Source organism: Lipotes vexillifer, unplaced genomic scaffold (genome assembly GCF_000442215.2).
Source record: "Lipotes vexillifer unplaced genomic scaffold, Lipotes_vexillifer_v1.1 scaffold112, whole genome shotgun sequence".
NCBI classification, from domain to species: domain Eukaryota; kingdom Metazoa; phylum Chordata; class Mammalia; order Artiodactyla; family Lipotidae; genus Lipotes; species Lipotes vexillifer.
The window spans coordinates 3,455,802-3,478,666 of record NW_006776285.1 but is presented as its reverse complement, the minus strand read 5'-3'; the positions used below and the strand labels follow the sequence as shown (position 1 = coordinate 3,478,666).

At 35.9% G+C, this 22,865-nt stretch overlaps 1 protein-coding gene across 2 annotated transcripts in view; it reads right to left on the bottom strand.

Moving 5' to 3' along the window:
- Positions 1-22,865, bottom strand: part of GRM1 (glutamate metabotropic receptor 1) — a 371,163-nt gene that overhangs the window by 232,553 nt on the left and 115,745 nt on the right. For both annotated transcript variants that reach the window (XM_007450327.1, XM_007450328.1), the window contains exon 3: positions 13,357-13,606. In XM_007450327.1, coding sequence (XP_007450389.1) covers positions 13,357-13,606 — 250 coding nt within the window. The remainder of the gene's footprint in view (positions 1-13,356; positions 13,607-22,865) is intronic.

Below are 22,865 nucleotides of genomic sequence, written 5' to 3'. Positions count from 1 at the left end.
AATGTGATACACCATATTAACAAACTGAAGTATAAAAACAATATGATAATCTCAATAGATGCAGAAAAAACTTTCAACAAAATTCAACACTCATTTATGATAAGAACCCTCCAGAAAGTAGGCATAGAGGAAACTTACCTCAACATAATAAAGCCATATATGACAAACCCACAGCCAGCATCATCCTCAATGGTGAAAAACTGAAACCATTTCCACTAAGATCAGGAACAAGACAAGGTTGCCCACTCTCACCATTACTACTCAACACAGTTTTGGAAGTTTTAGCCACAGCAATCAGAGAAGAAAAAGAAATACAAGGAATGCATTGTATTCTGGAAAAGAAGTAAAACTCTCACTGTTTGCAGGTGACATGGCATAATACATAGAGCATCCTGAAGATACTACCAGAACTACTAGAGCTAATCAATGAATTTGGTAAAGTAGCAGGATGCAAAATTAATGCAAAGAAATCTCTTGCACTCCTGTACACTAATTATGAAAATTCTGAAAGAGAAGTTAAGGAAACACTCCCATTTACCACTGCAAGAAAAAGAATAAAATACCTAGAAATAAACCTACTAAGGAGACAAAAGACCTGTATGCAGAAAACTATAATACACTGATGAAAGTAATTAAGGATGATACAAATAGATGGAGAGTTATACCATGTTCTTGGATTGGAAGAATCAACATTGTGAAAATGACTATACTACCCAAAGCAATCTACAGATTCAATGCAATCCTTATCAAATGACCAATGGCATTTTTCACAGAACCAGAACAAAGAATTTCACAATTTCTATGGAAACAAATATGACCCCGAATAGCCAAAACAATCTTGAGAAAGAAAAACGGAGCTGGAGGAATCAGACTCCCTGACTTCAGACTATACTACAAAGCTACAGTAATCAAGACAGTATGGTACTGGCACAAAAACAGAAATATAGATTAATGGAACAGGATAAAAAGCCCAGAGATAAACCCACGTACATATGGTCACCTTATCTTTGATAAAGGGGGCAAGAATATACAATGGATAAAAGAGAGCTTCTTCAATAAGTGGTGCTGGGAAAACTGGACAGCTACATGGAAAAGAATGAACTTAGAAAACTCCCTAACACCATAGCCAAAAATAAACTCAAAATGGATGAAAGACCTAAATGTAAGGCCAGACACTATAAAAACTCTTAGAGGAAAACATAGGCACAACACTCTATGACAAAAATAACAGCAAGATCCATTTTGACCTAGAGAAATGGAAATAAAAACAAAAATAAACTAATGGGACCTAATGAAACTTCAAAACTTTTGCACAGCAAAGGAAACTATAAACAAGACGAAAAGACAACCCTCAGAATGGGAGAAAATATTTGCAAACGAACCAACTGACAAAGGATTAATCTCCAAAATAAACAAGCATCTCATGCAGCTCAATATTAAAAAAAAAAAAACCCAATCCAAAAATGGGCAAAATACCTAAACAGATATTTTTCCAAAGAACATATACAGATGGCCAAGAAGCACATTAAAAGCTTCTCAACATAACTAATGATTAGAGAAATGTAAATCAAAACTACAATGAGATATCACCTCACGCTGGTCAGAATGGCCATCATCAAAATATCTAGAAACAATAATTGCTGGTGAGTGTGGAGAAAAGGGAACCCTCTTGCACTGTTGGTGGGAATGTAAATTGATACAGCCACTATGGAGAACAGTATGGAGGTTCCTTAAAAAACTAAAACTAGAACTACCATACGACCCAGCAATCCCACTACTGGGCATATACCCTGAGAAAACCATAATTCAAAAAGACACATGCACCCCAATGTTCATTGCAGCACTGTTTACAATAGCCAGGATATGGAAGCAACCTAAGTGTCCATCGACAGATGAATGGATAAAGAAGATGTGGCACATATATACAATGGAATATTACTCAGCCATAAAAAGAAACGAAATTGAGTTATTTGTAGTGAGGTGGATGGACCTAGAGTCTGTTATACAGAGTGAAGTAAGTCAGAAAGACAAAGACAAATACCGTATGCTAACACATATATATGGAATCTAAGGGGAAATAAATGTCATGAAGAACCTAGGGGTAAGACAGGAATAAAGACATAGACCTACTAGAGAATGGACTTGAGGATATGGGGAGGAGGAAGGGTAAGCTGGGACAAAGTGAGAGAGTGGCATGGACATATATACACTACCAAACGTAAAATAGATAGCTAGTGGGAAGCAGCCGCATAGCACAGGGAGGTCAGCTCCGTGCTTTGTGACCACCTAGAGGGGTGGGATAGGGAGGGTGGGAGGGAGGGAGATGCAAGAGGGAAGAGATATGGGAACATATGTATATGTATAACTGATTCACTTTGTTATAAAGCAGAAACTAACACACCATTGTAAAGCAATTATACTCCAATAAAGATGTAAAAAAAAACCCCAAAAACAAACAAAAAAAACTATTAAATTATTAACATAAGACTGACATTACAGATAGGGCTGAAAACTAGTGTGTTTATTGAAAGGTTGTCTAATAAGAAGCAAGAACAAACAGTGTGCTGGTACCCAGCTCTCTACTTGCCCCTGTTCACTCCCCCCACCACACACACACACACAAAGCCCTGTTTACCAGTTTTCATGGTGTAAATACTCCCATCATGGGTAATTTCAAGCTACTAATATAATGTTACCAAACTCAGACTTGGGAAGGGATGAGCACACCACCTGCAGAGGGCTGATTCATGCTGGCTCCAGCCCACCTCCGGTTAGACCCAATTAAGCAGCAGAGGAGTTATCCTTCTTTTTCTGCAGTTATTCCAAGAAAACATTCCAGAGAGACACAGGACTCAGAGATCTGAGGCTTAATTAAGGAGGAGGCACAGCACTGAAAAGGAGGACTACATGGAAATGTATTTATGGTACAGCCCCTTTTTCCTCTTGGCTGGAGATTGGAGAATCCTTTATGAGCAAAATGAAACCCAAGAAGAAAGATCAATAGACAGGACATTTGGGGAGTTTCTCAATGAAACAGAGCAGCCACATCACACCAAAGTGAAGCCCATAACTGGAATGCTCCACCCTTGCTCCAGAGCTTCCAGTCAATGTTTCAGTGAATGACTTTTTAAAATGAATGGAAAATCATATTGGTGTTGGTAGTATTAATATTGTTATTATTAATATTATTATGGTAAGTGAAATAAGTCAGGTAGAGAAGATAAATGCTGTATGATATTGCTTATATGTGGAATCTAAAATAGAACAAACTAGTGAAATAACAAAAAGGAAACAGACTCACAGATATAAAGAACAAACTAGTGGTCACCATTAGGGAGAGGGAAGAGGGTAGGGGCGATAGAGGGGTACGGGTGTAAGAAGTAAAATCTATTATGTATAAAATAAGTTACAAGGATATATTGTGCAACACAGGGAATATAGCCAAAATTTTGTAATAACTATAAATGGAGTATAACATTTAAAAATTGTGACTCACTATATGGTACACCTGTAACTTATATAATATTGTACATCAACTATACTTCAATAAAAAATATTGCTATTATGAAAAAAACCCCTAAAAATAGAACTACCATATGACTCAGCAATCCCACTACTGGGCATATACCCTGAGAAAACCATAATTCAAAAAAAATCACGTACCACAATGTTCACTGCAGCACAATAGCCAGAACATGGAAGCAACCTAAGTGTCCATAGACAGATGAATGGATAAAGAAGATGTGGTACATATATACAGTGGAATATTACTCAGCCATAAAAAGAAATGAAGTTGGGTCATTTGCAGTGAGGTGGATGGACCTAGAGACTGTCATACAGAGTGAAGTAAGTCGGAAAGCAAAAAACAAATATATATATATATATCTCTGAAGAACCTAGGGGCAGGACAGGAATAAAGGCACAGATGTAGAGAATGGACTTGAGGACACAGGGAGGGGGAAGGGTAATCTGGGACGATGTGAGAAAATGGCATGGACATATATACACTACCAAATGTAAAATAGATAGCTAGTGGGAAGCAGCCACATGGCACAGGGAGATCAGCTCAGTGCTTTGTGTTCACTTAGAGAGGTGGGATAGGGAGGGTGGGAGGGAGACGCAAGAGGAAGGAGAAATAGGGATAAATATATATGTATAGCTGATTCACTTTGTTCTAAAGCAGAAACTAAAAAACCATTGTTAAGCAATTATACTCCAATAAAGATGTTAAAAAAAAGAAAGAAAGAAAGAAAGAAAAGAATGGCCAGCACAGAAATAATATTTTAGGAAGGAATAGCCAATCATTTTCCAAACTTGATTTAAAAAAAAAATACCAACCCACATATCTAAGAAGTTCAATGAACCCCAAGTCAAACAAATATGACAAAAAACACATCAAGGATTATCATACTCAAATTGCTGAAAACTAGTGATAAAGAGACATACTTAAAAGAATAATAGAAATACACAGTAGAGGAACAAAAGAATTACAGAAGATTTCTCATCAGAAGCTATGTAAGTCAGAAATATATTTGAATAATATTTCTAAAGCATTGGGAGTGAAAACGACTATCAACCTAGATTTCCATACCAGAAAAAAATTTTTTTAATTAAGGCAAAATAAAAACATTCACAGACAGAAAAAGTGGAGAGAATTTATCTCAGAAGACCAGCTCCTCAAGTAATGTTAAAGGAAATTCTTCAGGCAGAAAGAAAATAATCCATAGAAAATATGGATCTACACAAGGAATGAAGAAGATCACAGATAGTAATTATACCTGGTAATATAGAGGATAATATTTCTCACTTTTGATTTCTTAGATAGCTAATTGACCACTCTAGCAAAAGTAATAACAATGTATTTTGAATTTTGGAATAGAATTAGAAGTAAAATTTTTCATGACAAGAGAACACAGGTCAGGAGGGAGAAATGTATATATATTGCTACAAAGTTCTTATACTATATGTGATGTGGTATAATATTCTTAGAAGGTGGGGACAATAATAACTTTAAAAATCATAGTGTAAACCCAAGATCAACTATTCATAAAATAACATGATAGCTAGTTAAGTAAAAAAGTAAAGATAAAATGGAATGCTATATATACATATTCAATTAATTTAAAATAGGGCAGAGGGATAGGAAATAAGTAATGTATATGCATATATAGTCAACTGTTTTCAACTAAATGACAGGTTACTTCAATGGGGAAATTATAGTCCTTTCAATACATAGTTCTGGAAAAGCTGGATACTCCTATGTCCAAAAATAAAGTATTCACTCATCTCACAATATATGTGAACATTAACTCCAAATATATGATTTAATCATATCTAGCTATAAAAGTAAAAATTATAAAACTTCTATGAAAATGTTTGTAACCTTGGAGTAGATAAAGCTATCTTTGATAGAACACAAAGCATAAACCATAAAAAAAGAAACATAACTTTCAAAATTCTAAATGTTCCATTTTTCAAATATACTATGAACAAAATTAAATTTTCAGATACATACTGAGAAAACATATACTATACATATATATTATAAATGATTTGAGTCCAGAAGTTACACAGAATTTTTATAACTTCATAATAAGGCAAACAAATTGATAAAATGGACATAGATGTGTGCAAGAGATTTTACCAAAAAAAGATATTAAAATGGCAAATAAGTACATAAAAATTTTCAACGTTATTAGTCTTTAGGAAATGCAAATTAAAACAAAGACATGCCACTAGACACCCACTAGAATAGCTGAAAGACGAAAAGACTGGCAGTACTATTTTGAAGATGTGGAAAAATTAGAACTCTCATACAGTGCTGGTAGAAATGCAAAATTTTACAGCCACTTTGGAAAGTAGTTCTGCAGTTTCTTATAATTTATAAAGTTAAATATACACTTACCATGTGACCCATAATCTCACTCTAGATATTTCCTAAAGAGAATTAAATATATGTGTCCACACAAACACTTACACAAATCATATTCATGGCTGCATTATTCATTATAGTCAAACCTGGAAACAACCCAAATGTCCATCAATAGGAGAATGGATAAGCAAATTGAAGCATATTCATGCCACAGAATACTACAGTTGACCCCTGAACAACATGGGGTTCAATCCACTTATAGTCGGCACTCCATATCTGCATTTCCTCCCCATCTGCAGATTCATTCAACCACCGACCACGTAGTACTTGTAATATTTACTAATGAAAAATATCCATGTAAAAGTAGACCTGTGCAGTTCAAACTTGTGTTGTTCAAGGATCAATTGTACTCAACAATAGTAGTTCATTGATCAGCCACGGGCAACCCTAGATTTGGAGATGGCAGAGGCTAAATCTGCCACAAGTGTATGTACTCCTTACTCTGCATTTTGATTAGTCTGAGAATTGGGACATGGCAGTGTTTTCAGAGGGCAGTTCAATAGGCCAGTTTGGGCATCAGGAGGAGACAGAAATACAGGAAATAAGCAGAGTTGCAAAGTGTTTATGGCTATTACCATTACTACTGCTACTACTACTACTACTATTATACACTACTTTCAAATGTATCCTTACATTTAAAAAAAATTTTTTTAAATAAATAAATTTCAAGAAACAGTAAAGCAAAATACAATCCAAAAAAGAAAACTGGAGTTAAAATGGTGGATTGACAGGCAGTGGAGTTAAACTTTTCACTTCATCTTCCCTTTCAAATATGTCCTGTAAGCAATTCATTCATAGTGAACACCACCTAAGTGCAAAACACTGATATAGGCATCACAGAGTAGTGGTTCTGAAATTTAACACATCTTTAGTCCTTTTAAAAAAAGAAGAAGATCCAAATCCCTCACCAAGAAATTCTACTAATGGCCTGGGGTAAGATCCAGGAATCCACATTTTTAAGAGCGCCTACTGAGTGTGATGTGCAGCCAGGTTGAGAACTGACTGTCATAGGAACTATGAAAATTCATTAAGATAAATTCCCTGTGGTCTTCAATCAGCCTCAAACACAAACCTGGGTAAATCATAATGACCTCCTTTTTCATTCATTCAAATTTGAGCCAGTGCCTTATAGATACAGAAGGCACCCAAAATCCTTTCCTTCAGTGTTTCTAATACCTCCTAGGCAAGTAGAGACCATGATAGTAGTCTTTTAGTTTTCAGGTGTCCATTTTCTGAAACGTGGAAATAGTTGTTGGTATAAAGGAAGAGTTAATCATTACTAACTTTCATGCAAATCAGCCGCCCCAATTTTGTGGAAATCCTGAGCATTTCTGTGGCTGAGATCTATGCTCAAAATACCTGTCAGTATCCTACAAATGATGTTGATTCTCCAGAGTACTGTAAACTAAATCCCTTCTCCTTCCTTAGCACACATTTCTCATGGTCTTTTTCTAACAGTGTAATCTTCCACAAAGCTCTCATTAATCTGCCTTTGGAGCAGGAGTGTTTTAAGGAAGCGATAGTCTGTCAGCAGGTTAGTAATCATTTTCCACCCTTGGGAGCCTAGAGAAGGCAAGGTTGTGAATCTATAAGTCGTGACCATTACACGTCAGAAAATGCTCATCAGCTTTGGCAGCAACTTGATTATAATCCATTTGGGGGATGTCACACTTCACTGGAAGTCCACATTTATTTAAAACACATAACCTTTGCAATTTTGCCTGAAGGCGGCAAACTTTAGATATTTCCCTATTTTTTCCAAAATGGAAAGATGGGATCTAAAACAACTCATTTTTCATTAAAAATATAACTATGTGTAACATAACACAATGGCATATCATCTTATGTTTCAAGGGTATAGAGGTCACTTTTCTAAATATGTGCTTAGGTTCTGGAAGAAAAAGACAAATGTACCTTGTAAAAAACAAGAGCTTCCTTTGTTTTAAAATGAAACTATAAGCTTCTTTCCACATAAAGTAACTGCTTCATTTCAATCAGTTTTCTGAATATGTGCCTAAAGTTGTTCATTGTGCTTTCAACTCATAAATCATGGTGTTAGTATTCATAGATCAGGTTTTAGATGGGGGGTGGGGATTTCTCTGCAGTGACAGATAATGGAAAGTGGGTCTAGTAGGTGAGAAGATTACAGAGTTGGGAGGGAAGACAGGTAAAACAACACACACCAATAAGAAAGGGCTAGGCATTTGAAATGTAAGGACCATAAACTTATAAACTGATTGACCAGGATACAGTAGAGAGAGGGGATGAGATGGAAAGTTATTGACCTAATTATCTTTATTGGATGCTTATTTCTTACAGGAGAAATAAGATGTCATAATGCAGTAGAAGGGGCTAGGAAATACATAATTAAATATGGTATACCTAAGTATATCTAAAGCGAGACTCCTAAAAAGGTAGACTGTAAACCTAGTAGAAGGGCTTCCCAAGATGAGGAAGGCAGGGTAAAGGCCCAGGATAATGCCAACACTAGGCATAGGACTAAAGCCAGAAAGCTCTCACTCGCCCTCAGAAAATAGTGTGTCTTTGAGGGACCCAATATTGATGCTTAGCTTTGGTTCAACAGACAAGTAAGCATTTTGTGATTAGACAAAAACAACAACCTGACGGGTAAGCAAATATTAGTCCCAATTTTACGGAAAAATTCTAGAAATAGAGGCTGATTGAAGAACATCAACCCTTACCACACTAGGTAAAACTTACTGATCCTGGAAAATGAAAGGGAACTCAGGGTCACACAATTAAGCTAACTGCTCTCACTATGACACTCCAAGCTTTCTGACATAGTTATTAAATAATTAACACATCAAAGCACTTCACTTGGCATGATAAGAAAATAAAAAGTATATAAAACGTGGTTCCTATCATTGAGGAAGTTACAATTCGATATTTACATATCCGCATGATGCTATGGTATAGTAGGAAGTTTGACTCTGTCTTCACCACTGATTAATTTAGGAATTTGGGGTAATTGTTTAACTTCTTTACCTTCCAAATCAACCTTTCAGAGTTGTTGTTAGGACTGGAGATATCATATATTATTAACCTAGTACATACCAAAACTTCAAGCTATTATGTGTTTACACATGTAAACCATGCTTATTTTCACTTTCTTCAAATAAAAGAGCAATATAGGAATTAGAACAAATCTATCAGTTAATTTTTAGAATTGTAATAGTTATTACTGAGGATTTCAGAGAAATATCACCCACTTATTCCAAATTAGCTTTTATATAGGTATAGTTCCATAGATATAGACTGTATGCAAATAGAGAATGATATTGTGGAGTCTCGTGTTAAAATAAAAATAATGAGTTTGAAAAGAATGGCCCCTTTACTGAAATATCATATAAAACATTTAACACTAAGAGAGAAATGAAAAGGATTCATATATGTAGAGAATAATTAGAAATATAAAATAATTTTCTCATGAACATACCTCAGTTTATTTTTCCAAAGAATGTGGGTCTAAACAATGAAATAAATCTCTAGAAGAGACAGCAAACTGAAAGAAAACTAAGGGTAAAGACAGTATCTCTGAAACAAAACAATCATAGCTTGACACACACAATATAACTTAGTGAAGAAGAGCATGAAATCTGAAGTCACATTGCCTTCAAATCCCAACTGTGACACTTTTTGACAAGTTCTTTACATCTCCATATATTAAAACAGAAATAATATTAGCGCCTATCTCATATTTTTATGACGATTAAATGAGTTTATGTATAAAAAGTGCTTAGAACAGCGCCTGGCATACATTAAGTCCTAAATAAATGTTATCATCATCATCACCATCATAAGTAAAATATAATTATAGATATGCTGTGCCCAATTTTGAGAAGGATCTCGAAAGAGGCAATTTCATAGAAACAAGAAAGAATGGTTCTTCTGTGTGATGATTAACTTGACTATGGTTAATTAACTTACTTGGTGAGAGTATTATTCCAGTTTGTTCAGAGTCAAAGGTTTGATTTTCATGTGGATATGCTGGCTAATTGCATGACCACAGGTTAAGACACTAATTCTGAGTAGTTGTATTCAATGAACTCTCCTTGTTTTAACAAGGTGACTCATGAAATATGTAAATTGATTAATCCAAATTCATGAATAACTTCAGATAAAATGAATCTATAAATACATTCCTTTGAACATGGTTCAGTCATATGGTCTTAATATATTATAAATTCCTAGGACTGGAAAAATATTTAAAGATGATCTGGAGCCAAGTCATTAATTTTTATAGGAAAAAAAATAGACTTGGAGATAAAACATGACTTAAGATCACATGATTACTTTGTGGAAGAGTTGAAGAACTCTCAGTTCATCTTTTGTTTTGTTTTTCCATTACATACATTCATTAAATATAGGATATTTTTAATATCTTGAAGAACTTTCTATTCTATTTAAAAATTCTATTTCTGTCATTATAGTTTATGACCCCATTGTAAAAAACTCAGTCCCAATGACAGAAAGTGGGACTTTGAAGGCCATTGCAAGGACTTTGTCATAAGAAAAATGGAAAGCCATTTTCAGTGTGTGAGGTTAAAAGACATTACCTGACTTAAATTTTTAAAAGATCCATTTTCCTTAAGAATAAATGGCGGGGAAGGGCAAGGCAAGGATCAATTAGGAGGTTATTGTCATAACCCAAGTGAGAGATGATGTTGGCTTGGAGTAGGATGGTAGCAGCAAGAAAGGCATTAAGCTGTCAAAGTCTGTATATGTTTTGATTGTAGCCCCAACAACATTTCCTTCTATGTTGGATGTGAAGTGTAAGAGAAAAGAGGAGTCACAGGAGGCAAAGAAGTACAAACCTCCATTCAGGAATTTCTAATTTTTTTCTTAACTAAATGTCTCTTGCTGCAATCTACACCATGATTTATTTATCTTCACCTCTGTGAAAAGAGGCCCATCACCACCTACACAATGCCCTTTTGTGAATCTGGCATCATCCAGAATCATACCATGTATTCTGAAAGAAACTAAACAATGGCTCCTGACCTCAAAGGATTTTATCATTTGGTAAATTAAACCTTCTTTAAATAGGAAGGAGATATATTTGACAGCATTACAAATGTAGCTAGAAGTTGCAACTTGGTGTTAAACTGGAACCCTTCTGGACACGTCTGCTGAAATTAGGGAACCAAGCTCACCAAATGTCCATTGGCATGAGGAACGGAGGAGTGCTTGGGTTAGAATTCATCCCACAGGAAGTAGGAGAATCAAGCATCTGAAGGAAAAGCTGATACTAAGTATGCTGTAGTGTTACTACTTGTCTTTATTGCCAGCTCAGCTCCCTCTGGACTCATATCTCTCCCAGGGAAGGGAGAGAGCTGTGAAAAAAGAATGAAAAAAAAGGCTGTTTTCCACAAAATCCTCTAAGATATGAGAGTAAAAGCCAATATCATTTTGATAGACCCTCATGGAATATAGCCCAGAAAGTCAGAGAAGCACTGCGTGGCATAGCTTTAACATCTCCAGGGCTCCATGCTTTATTGGCAGTGACCATTGGTACAGGGAGCAGCGTCCTCAGGAGCACAGGTGTTTGTTGTGATGATAGTATCTCTAGGATACATCAGTAGAACCCAGAAGATATGAGGTAGAGAAAGAGAGGAGTAAAGGAAGTGATATCACCACGAACAACCACATGTGAGACTCAGAAATACCTGGAGGGACTCAGCTGCGTTATTAACAGGTAAGCAAGAGCCACAGAGATAAGTTTACATTATTATTCTTGACAAGCTTTTAAATAATGATAATAGAATGAGTTATTTACCTCCAATTACTCACTGCAGTATTTTGTATAAATATATTTCACAATTAGGCAGTCTTTATACCCCAACGCTCACATATTTGCTACATCTGTTCGAGATTTCCAGAATCGAGGTAGCTAGTCTCTCTTTGGGGATATTAAACAGAAGGAAACCTGCAAAACAGACTTTTCTTCTTTTGAAAACGGTAAACATGAGATTGCTTTTTAAAACAAGCACCCTTCATAAAAGCAGTCATTTTTACAAAATCAATTAAAAGATTGAATATCTATATGCCACCTGTCCTGATGCATATATTAAGAACCTTATACCATGTAACACTTCAACAATGCTGCTTACATCCTTTTTCACTCATGAAGGAAGTAACATTCCTTCTTTAAATACTCTTTCTTTAGAGATGCTTTTTCTTAAATGGCCTCACACAACTGCATCATGTTGAAGAAGCCAAAGACATTTTATGGCAGTGAGCCAATTTCACCCAAATTCAATAATTTTCTTAATCTTGAATTATACTTTGACCTTGACTTCATACTTCCTCATGCCTAGAGATCATTTCTCTGTTTCTTTATTCATTTAGCTGTATTTCTATCCTACCTTCTACTCAAAAGTTTTTGATAGGTCCTGTATCTCTAGTTCCAGATGAAGGTGAGATTAATTTTATTAGCATTGCTGTCATTATCACAAGTGCAATGTCAGAAGGAAAAGGTCCAGGGAGGATATCCACACCACCACTGCCCAGTTTCCTAGAGAAAAGGGTCACTGGTTAAGGTACTTCAAAAGGTAAGAAAATATTGTACTCTAGCCAAAAGAGAAGATGGAGAAGAAAAAGAGATCTGGAAGATGAGTGTGACAGAGCCAGAGATCAGTGGAAGCTTTCATTCAAGTAAACTTAGTAGGTTCCTTGGAAAAATTGATCAGCTCCTTTATGTAGTATTAGAAGATGGTAAATCAAACAAGATACCCATTAGGTCAAAAACCCTATGAAAAATACAATGATACTGAAAATCTCCATTCCAGCACAAGTACATATGATTTAGAAAGAACATAGACTTTGGAACCCACCACCTGCAATTCCAGAAATTACATGCTGAAAACATCACTATTAGCCATCCCATAAGTGTAAGATATTATATTATCAAGTACCAGAGTTCAGCGGCATGTCTTCACCTGCACTCAACTAGCCCTTTAAATTTCAGATCTTAATGTGTATTTCCATCTTCACTACTATTTTCCATCCACCAACACCTCATTAAGATATCTATGCTTAGGAATATGAAGAGAAAAGCATTCATGTGGTTTTGGGAGGAGGAGGGGTGGAAGGGGGGAAGCAAATGAAAAGAATAATTCGCCAGGACAAAACATTCTAGCAAAACCTTCCCACCTTTTCTGAAATAGTCTCATCATCTTGTCATCGACTGCTCTGCTCTTGTCTATCATGAAAATAGAAATAGCCCCACTCTCAGTGAGATCCAGAAGGAATGCACATTTCACTCGCTTTGGAATCAGGAAGTCCAGTTTGGTGAGAGCAAGTATATGTGCGCCAAAGTGTGTGTGTGTGTGTGTGTGTGTGTGTGTGTGTGTGTGTGTGAAAGAGAGGAAGAGAGAGAGAGAAAGAGAGAGATTGAGATTTACCTTCCTATGAGGGAGAACTCGCCCACGACTCCCAGGCGCCGCATGGCACTCAGGAGGCCTCTGACGGTCATGCCTTCGCAGAAGCAAACCACCACTCTGGCCTTGGGAAGCCGCTCTCGGAGCTTGCGCAGGAGTCGGTCAAAGCTCTTCTCCCCAGCATTGCTGTAGATTTTGTCTGAATGGGCGATGCAGAGGCCTTCCTGGGCAGCCAGCTCTTTGAAAGCATCCATTCCGCTCTCCCCGTAATTCCCTGTTCAGAAACAATCAGCAGATGTTCAAGACAACCTGGCAGCAGCAGCAGTAACAAGCTAGGAAAAGGATTCATTAGTTACAGGGAATGAAGAGGACAGACTTGCCAAATAATTTGTAAATATAACTGGGACTGAAGGAAGATCTGGATGGACTAAAGAGAATAATCAAATGTAATCAAACTATCAACTCTGTGAAAATAATGGAAAAGTATATAACTAGGGTGTCCACAGTGAAACAGGTTTTGAGAAATGAGGGACAGCTGCCCTATTTTACAACCATGATTACTAGTGGTTGTTCCAGATTTTTAGCAACGTGGGAGAAGTCAGAACATTGGGGTAGGAGGTCAGCCAGCACAATGAGACGTGTTCATCTGAGGGCTTGCTTCAGCTGGCTGCCAGGTTAAGAGCAGACACTCATGGTGATAGCAAGTCCTGCAACATCTCCATGAAGAGTGAGTAAGCAAAGCAAATGGAGCACCTGGCCAGGCCAGAATATGCAGACAAAAACCAGCTATAAATCTCAATATCTATAAAAGTTTCACAGACTTTGTTATGAAACTTGATAAGATTTTCCTGTATTTTTGAAAAAAAAAAGAGTTCTCATTTCCTGTTTCATAAGATTAAATTACCAAATTAATGTTTTTGCCTCTTCAGTTAACCACCTTCAGTGGCTTAATACACTCCAGTGAAGCCTGAATGGAAGATTTAACACATGACAAAATCCTCAGCTCTATGGACTGTGGTCACACATCGTGGCTCAGACAAGAGGCACTGACTGATTATAAGGGGGAAGACTGCAGCTGGTAAGTGAATGGCTCATCTGCCTGCAGAAGAGGGCACGAGGAAGGAAATCAGATGCCGCTTACAATAATAAATGCAGGTTCAGGAATCTACAAGGTACAAAGACATCACCAGCCAACTCTTTCAGCAAAAGGCACTGAAAAGGCATCATAAGATGGTGTTACAAGGGGAACAACTTTATTGCTAAGGTGCCACCTTTGGACTACAATCACAGAAAAAAATTTTACTCTTTTATCAAAATACATGCAGACTAAAGGAGCAAAAATATTCTATGCATTTGAATAAGAAAACCCTTGTGTTTTAAATCTAGTAAAGGCCTTAGACATACTCTGTGCAAACCCTTCAGGTTACAGCAAGGAAACTGGGCCAAGTGAAGTGGCTCGCCAATAGGCATGAAGCTTGTTTGTGTTAGAACTGGAACAGTCTACCTGATTCCTAAGTTACTATTTGTTTCTCTTAACAGCAACAAGCAACTAAACACATATGTTTTCATAATTTTTTTTGAAAATGTCAGCATAGGTCAATTGGTTCTGTGAAATACTTGTTTCAATTACTTTATTCACATTTTCTTGGTTGGATAGCAATTCTTCATTACACAAATTGAGAGATGAGTATGATGTGTTAGACCATGTTTAAACTGCTCATTTCTCTTATGAAGCCTATGAGACTCCAAACTAGCATACATATTTCTACAAAAGTAACTCTAATATAAGAACGACTTGTACTTTTATAAATCTTTATATTTTAAACATTGCATTCATAAACTTTATCTTATTTGTACTCATTATGTTGATGATAGTACTACATACAAATACTACAAAATACTACGTACAAAATACTACATACAAATACTACAAAATACTACATACAAAATACTACAAAAAAGGAAGAAAATCACCTCTAGGAAGCTTAAAACCATGTTACTTTCATTTAGTAGCAATGACGTGACTAACTCAAATGTAAATATCTAATAGAGATGCTATGGGTTAGGAATCAGAAAGAGCTGCCTAAAGAAAGTACCTGTGGTATGGAAGGTGTGGAGAAAGAGGAATCCTTGTATATTGTTGGCAGGAATGTAAATTGGTACAGCCATTATGGGAAACGATATGAAGTTCTCCAAAATTTTAAAATGGAACTATCATATGATTCAGTAATCCCTCTACTAGGTGTATATCCAAAGGAAATGTAATCAGTATCTCAAATAGCCAAGATACAGAAATAACGTAAACGTCCATTGATGGGTGAATGGATAAAGAAAATGTAATAAGTGTTATATTCCACATATATATTATATACATATATATGGAATGGAATATTATCCATAGAATATTATCCATAAAATATGGAATATTAGCCATAAAATGGAATATTTGTTGTAAAAATGAAGGTAAGGCCACCATTTGCAATAACATGGGTAAACCTGGAGGATATTATGCTAAGTGAAATAAGCCAGACATAAAAAACAAATACTGTATGATATCTGTTATATGTGAAATCTAAAAAAGTCAAGCTCATAGAGCCAGAGAGTAGAACAGTGGTTACTAGAAGTGGGGGAATGGAGAAACTGGGGAGATGTTGGTCAAAGAATGCAAAATCTCAGTTATAAGATGGGTAAGTTCTGGGGATCTAATGTACAGTATGGTGACTATACAGGTAATTATATATATAATATATATATCATATATAATAATCTACAGCTAATAATATATATTGTATATTTGAAATTTGCTGAGAGTAGATCTTAAATGTTCTCAGAAAAACAACAAAAGAGGTAACTATATGAGTTAATGGATGTGTAAATTAACTTGACACTGGTAATCATTTCACAATGTGTGTGTGTGTGTATATATATATATATATATATGTATATATATGTATATATATATATAAAACTACCACATTGCACACCTTAAACATACACTATTTTGTTTGTCAATTATACCTCAAAAATCTGGAAAAAAAGAAAGTGCTTTTATTCTGGATCTTAAAATATAAACAGATTTTCCACAGATAGAAAGAAAACTAGAGGACATGTATTCTTTGCCTGACTCCTTGGTCATGATCAAACAATGCCAGACTTAAAATAAAACACTCAGCATGGAACCTACCCTCTGTCTCCCCTACCCTTTCCATCTGACCACCCAGACCTCCTCTGCCTTTCCTGGTAGTGAGGAATTTATTTAGATACTTCTCTGTGTAACCCTGGAAGGAGTTTTGCATATATAAAGAACTGACATAATAAAACTCTTAAAAGTACTAAGTAAATGTTAACACTCAGGTCTGGTAGCGAGCTGCATATTTTTATTCAATTATCAAATAGATTATCGAGCTCTCAACTTGGAAAAAATCCCTAGGCTCTGCTCTTTAAAGAATTGCCCAGAATTATCGGGCATTGACTTTGCCTTCAATTTGATGAATATTTGCTACGTTTCTGGCACTGTGCTAAATACCTAGGCACTTCCTTTTTTCCTTACAACTCCATATAGAAGTTATAACTCTCTGCTGGGGATGTGGAAGCTCTAAGAGGTTATGTAACTTGCCTAAGATCAAACAGTGATGAATATAGGATTCAACATCTAACTCAGAAGTTCCTGTTCATAACCACCATTTTATACTGCCTCCTACATGGACTTATAATACAACTCTGAAGGCATGACACAAGCACACAAAATACAGCAACAATACTAAGCTGTATATGCTACATGGGAAATGAAAAATACCATAATACTAAATTTCAGAATGAGAGAGCAAGGATGATCAGAGAATACCTCTTGGGAAAAGTAGGAATGAAAATGAGTTCTTGAAGAATGTAAGCAAGGGATTGGCTTTCAGGGTAAATGGAAGTGAATGAGAATCCACAAAAGGTATTTTTAGAGGCAATGACTAGAAAAGTTCCATTGGAGCAGAAGGTTCATGGTTTGTAGAATGCCACTCTGTATAGCAAATCTCTAGTGAAGTATCTGGCATACCACTATAGGATTGCAACATGGAAATGTGCTATATGTTGCTGTGTTGTAACAGATTTTACAACAGGCTTTATCACTGTTATGATGTTGCCTAAAACCTAGAGAGCAACAGAGAGATGTAAGAGTGGCATCTGACAAAGCCCATAAAATATAAAATTGAAATATATTGAAACACATGAGAAAAAGATTTACAGAGAGTAAATCAAGATATTCTGTAAAACAAGCTTTTAAACAGAACTTACGGAGAGACTAACGAGAGAAAACATGGGGTTTACAAAGAAATCCCTATAGTTTGAATAATAAAAGTATTTAAACATAATAGAAGTGGACATTGTACAAGGGCAAAGTTAATAAAGGTACTGAAAATAGGAGTAAAAATTAGAACTATCTCAATAGAGAAAAGACAATGGCTAAAACTCAATTTTCTAAGCTACATATGATTTTTTGAAGAAGTTAGATATGATTATTATCAGACCATATTAACAGATATTCATTCATAAAAGATTGGTTTGTAGTGATTTTGTAGGTAAGTTACACTGAGCAAACAAGCTATGAAATAAAATTGTCTTGCATTTCATAATCACCTGTATGAACTGTCATCATAGCAAAAAGGAGGCACTTAAGGCTAGTCTTTATATTGATTGTTGTTTCTTCTACTCTTAAAATGTTGAAGATATATTTAAGAAACAATCTAAACTCCATTTGGTGGCTAAAATAACACTTCAGCCATTATGTTGAAAGAAGTCCAAATCCTGTTATTGCATCTTCATAAATTATCTTGGTAAAACAACAGCATTCAACATATCTAATCCCTACGTATGTACACCTCAGTTATATGAGGGGAAACATTTATACACGGAAAATAGGTAGATATTTCTTCACTTTCCTTAAAGAAGGAACAGTATTACTTTCAAAGATTCACTAGTCTTATGCTCTAGACTCCCTTAATCTCTGCCTTATTTCATGCTTATATCCCTTTATTGGTATTCTTTGGTAGTTTAGGCTCCCTCCATGATGATACATCCCTTGCGTTATGGGCCAGTCCCTATCCAAGGTCCTGAAAACTGATCATTCTGCCTCCTGGGACATCTTGGACAAATAAGATAATATCCCATTTTTGAAAGAACTATGTTGATGGAAATTGATTTCACAGCACCTTCTGGAAACCTACTGCCAATATTCAACAACTGTCACTATCAGGTAATTCTTCTTTTTGATCTAAATCCTGTACAACAAAATATAAATTCATATCCCCTTCACTCTCAGTGGAGGCAGGTATCAGTTCCTTTGAATTCTTTCTTCTTTTTTTTAAAAAAGTCTTTCTGGAAGCTACAGTTCAGCTTTCTCTCCTCCCAGGGAAACAACTCCTATTATTTTAACCTTTCCTGGCAACGTTTTAATTTGTTTGGTTCTCCCACTTAATACGTAGGAAGTGTTATGTTTCCCTGCTTCCATCCACACACCTGCAGTCAGCATTATGGGTCTGGTCAGTCAGAGGTGAATGAGTCATCATCTGCCTTAGAAGCACATAAGGGATTTTATATGCAAGGTCAGTGAAGGAACTGCTTGACACAAGGAGATCAGAGAAAACAGAAGAGAATCCTTTTTATCATAAATTTCACACCCCCACCTTTAATTACCCCAGTTTGGGCAGGTAGAGTTATAGCATCCAAGTGGAAGAAGGAGATTTACCAAAAGGTGACTGTCATCTCTATGCAATAGGACTGATTAATCTTTGTCCTTTTGCCCCATCATGTTTTCAGGTATGCCTTATAGCTGAGTAAATAAGAGGATGAGCCTTGGAGGAAGATCAACCTGGTTTGAATCCTGGATCCTAGATGAGGAGATAGCCTTAAAGTATTGTCTTTAGGTTTTGTGCAAATGGGGGTCATAACATACATCTTAAAGACTTGTCATGATTATTGAAATATATGTGTTAATGAATGTAAAGTTCCTGGAACACAGAAAAATTCAGCGGATTGTGCCTACTTTTATTCTCCATGTTTCTCTAAAGTTGTAGAATCTAAAATTGGACATAAGGCTTTATCATTGACTCAAGAGCTTTAAATTCCTTTATTTCTGTGTTCCTATTTATAAAACCCAAGCTTGTGACTGTTTCTTTAACTGAAGTGTTCAGCTCTCCATTCATGGTCACCTTGCTCCCAAGTTGTTCCTAGATCACTTTTTCTGTCATACTTGCCCAAAGCAATTCCATCTCCATTTTATTTTTGGACTATTAGTGTTTACACAATGCATTCAAAAGTCTGTGTTTGTCTATATTGAGTCTCTGTCACTGAGTCTTCTTTAAGTTTCAGCCACTGTATCTATTTTAGAGCTTTATGCAATAACCCAGCTTGTTTCTCTAACTCAAGTTCTTTATGATATGGAAAAAGAAGTTAAGAGAAGACAAAACGTAAGTGGTATAAAAATACAAAAGGACATCATCCTTCTTGCAGAAAAGTGGCATTTTCCATTTCAGTTTTCACATGGAGAAAACAGGTTCACAGGAGCAGCCCCTATCAAACCTGTCCACTATCCCTGCCTATGTGATACTGAATATACAATCACAACTGGGAAAATTGTATCTAGTAACAAGTTCAGAAAAAGTAACCCCAACACACACACACAATAGTATCCTTCTTAGATAATACCTAGCGTTGGCAAGAGTTCATGGAAATGAGCACTCATATACTGCTAATGGTAGTATAAACTGTTCCACCTTTTCAGTGGAAAATTTGTAGTAACAATGTTTTAAATTACATTCATATTTTTTAACTCAGAAATTTAGTTTTCAGAAAATAATTTCATTGTCCATCAAGCTCCAGTTACAAGGATCTCTATCACAGCACACAACTGGAAAATATAACAGAAACCAAACAAACAAACAAACAAACACGAAAAAAACTATTTTCTACAATAGGAGATGTTTAAATAATTATTATGTAATGGAATAAAGAATATATGCAACCGTTTTCTAGGGTGATGTAAAGTTGTACTCAACATAAAAGGAAAGCCATATTGTTAAGTACAAAAAAGTTTAAAATAGTGTGTAAAATATAAAGCCAATTTTTAATATATATGTATATATATAAAGTTTGAAGAATATGCAAGAAAATATTAAGTTTTTTCAGAATTATATATAATTATGTTTTTATATTTTATTATCTTTGTTTTCTAATTTATCTAAATAATCATGTATTATTTTGTTAATAAAAATCGTTGAAATAAAAATACATAGGGCACAGTTTTTATCTGACTATCATGCCAAGCATAGCTATTATGGGGTATTCAGGAAACTTTGCCAGAAGGGAAATGAACCTCTCACAAGAACAATGTAACAATTTTTCTTCCTATAAGAAATAAGAAATACCAATGTTATAGTCACTTAGTGGGGCATGCAGGATCTTAGTTTCCCGACCAGGGACTGAACCTGTGACCCCTGCAGTGGAAGCATGGAGTCTTAACCACTGGACCACCAGGGAATTCCCTATAGTTACTGTTCTTAAACAAAGCTGACCATAAACTGTGTGCTATTTCCTGTGATACCTACCTACTTGGATTGAGAGAGTCTGTTTAATATATACAGATTTCCTGTTTGAAATTCCAGAATCTGATATGAGTACCCTTAATTTATTAAAGAAGTAGTCTCCACTTTTTTTTTCTTTAAGAGTCAGTGAGATTTGAACAGCAATAAGACCAGTATGATATACCAAGGTAATAAATGCTGTTCATTACTTCTTTAAAACAAAAAAAGTCAATGAGATTTAGTCTGGGAGATGTAAATTTCAGTTCTACTGAGTTTCTGCCCTAAGAAAAGACATAAAAGGCTCTGAACACCCTCTCTGATGTAAACTCCCTACAAGGTCTGGGTTGCAGGCCTGGTCATCTCCTCTCCACGATAAGGAAGCACTTCAGCTTGAGGCCAGGATGGTTGGCCCACTGAAGTCTCTCCCTTTGAGTAAAGGGTTAGAAGCAGTGTGAAAGATGTCTAAGTATCATTTGGGCATTATTTCTCATAGGGAATAAAGGTGAATAAAATCTGATTAACCAGTTTCTCTGTCTTGGTGTCCTGAATATTCTGTCTCATTGAAGGTAAAAGAAATCAAAATATAACTTGGTCGAGGGAGGGTAAGCAACACTAATGTTACAGATCCTAAAGCAGTGGTATAATGTGAAAATTTATACTGATCTTATTATTTTACAATTATCTTTGTTTAACGTCACTACAACCTTGTTGCCTCATTTTGCCATAATTTTCTCCATTTATAAAGAACACTGAGGCCTGAGAAAATAGTAATTTACCCAAAAATTGTCAGAGCCAGAATTTGAACTCAGATGTGTCTGACCCTGAAGCCTATAGCCCTTAATTACTTACCTACAACATCCTTTATGTTTCATACTCTAGCAGTTTTCTATGCATTATCCATTCCCCCATCCTTCCTTAATAAAAAAATACCCCTTTTTGTTTAGGGTGACTGTGCATAGTCAAAAGTACCTACTCTCCCAGATTCTCTTGCAGCTAGAGATGCAGAAGTTACCCAATTCCAGACAGTGAGATTTAAGCAGAAGTTGCCAGGTGAGGCTTCTGGGAAATTTTTAAAAACGTCAGATGCCAGGCATGCTTCTTAGGTCTTTTGTCCCTTCTTTCTTTACACCAGTATGTGGACCCAGGCCTAGATGCGCAGAAGCCATGTTGTCACAATGAGGGGTCAACTATGAGGATGAAGCCTTCACACGAAGGCTGGGGGAGCAGAAAACATAACAGCCCAGCTACCCAGTAGCATCACTACACTTCATTCTAGCCCTGCACTGGCCGCCCCTGGATGTCTTCTTGAATGAGAAAGGTGAAACCCAATCTGCAAAGCCACAATTAGAATGGTTTTCTGCTACTTGCAGATGAACACATTCTTGATATTCATATGAAGAATATTCATATGATATTTCACTTTAAGAATTCCAGGATGAGAGCAAAGTCTTGCCTATCTCTAACCAGCTGTGACCTTGAGTTGTTTGTCACTGTCTTCTTTTCCTCATGTTCAAAGTACAGGGTTCATACTAGATCTTTAAGCTTCCTTACAACATAAGCATTTGGTGATTCTAGAACAATATGAATCAGCACTCTTTCATAATCTAGAGCTTCATGTCAAAATATATTCCATATTCTCAGTACCCCAAGTAAGCATCTGCTTAGCAAAATTTTTTCCAACAGCTTTTTCCTTCCCCAATCTGATTCTTTTACAAGTACATTACTGTAGGGGAGGAGAAAGCATTTGTTGAATAACCATTTAAAATGTATCTTGCCTGTAGGTTTATTTTTTGCCAGTACTCACTTTTAGGTATACAATCACTAAGAAGCAGGGAACAAGACATAGCCCTGCAGAAACAACCATCATATTAGAAAACAAGGCTACTTACAGAACAAGCTCATTAGGTGAACCCGAAGTAATAGAGAGACATACTGTCCAGCATCAGTGGACTGACATTCAGCAGG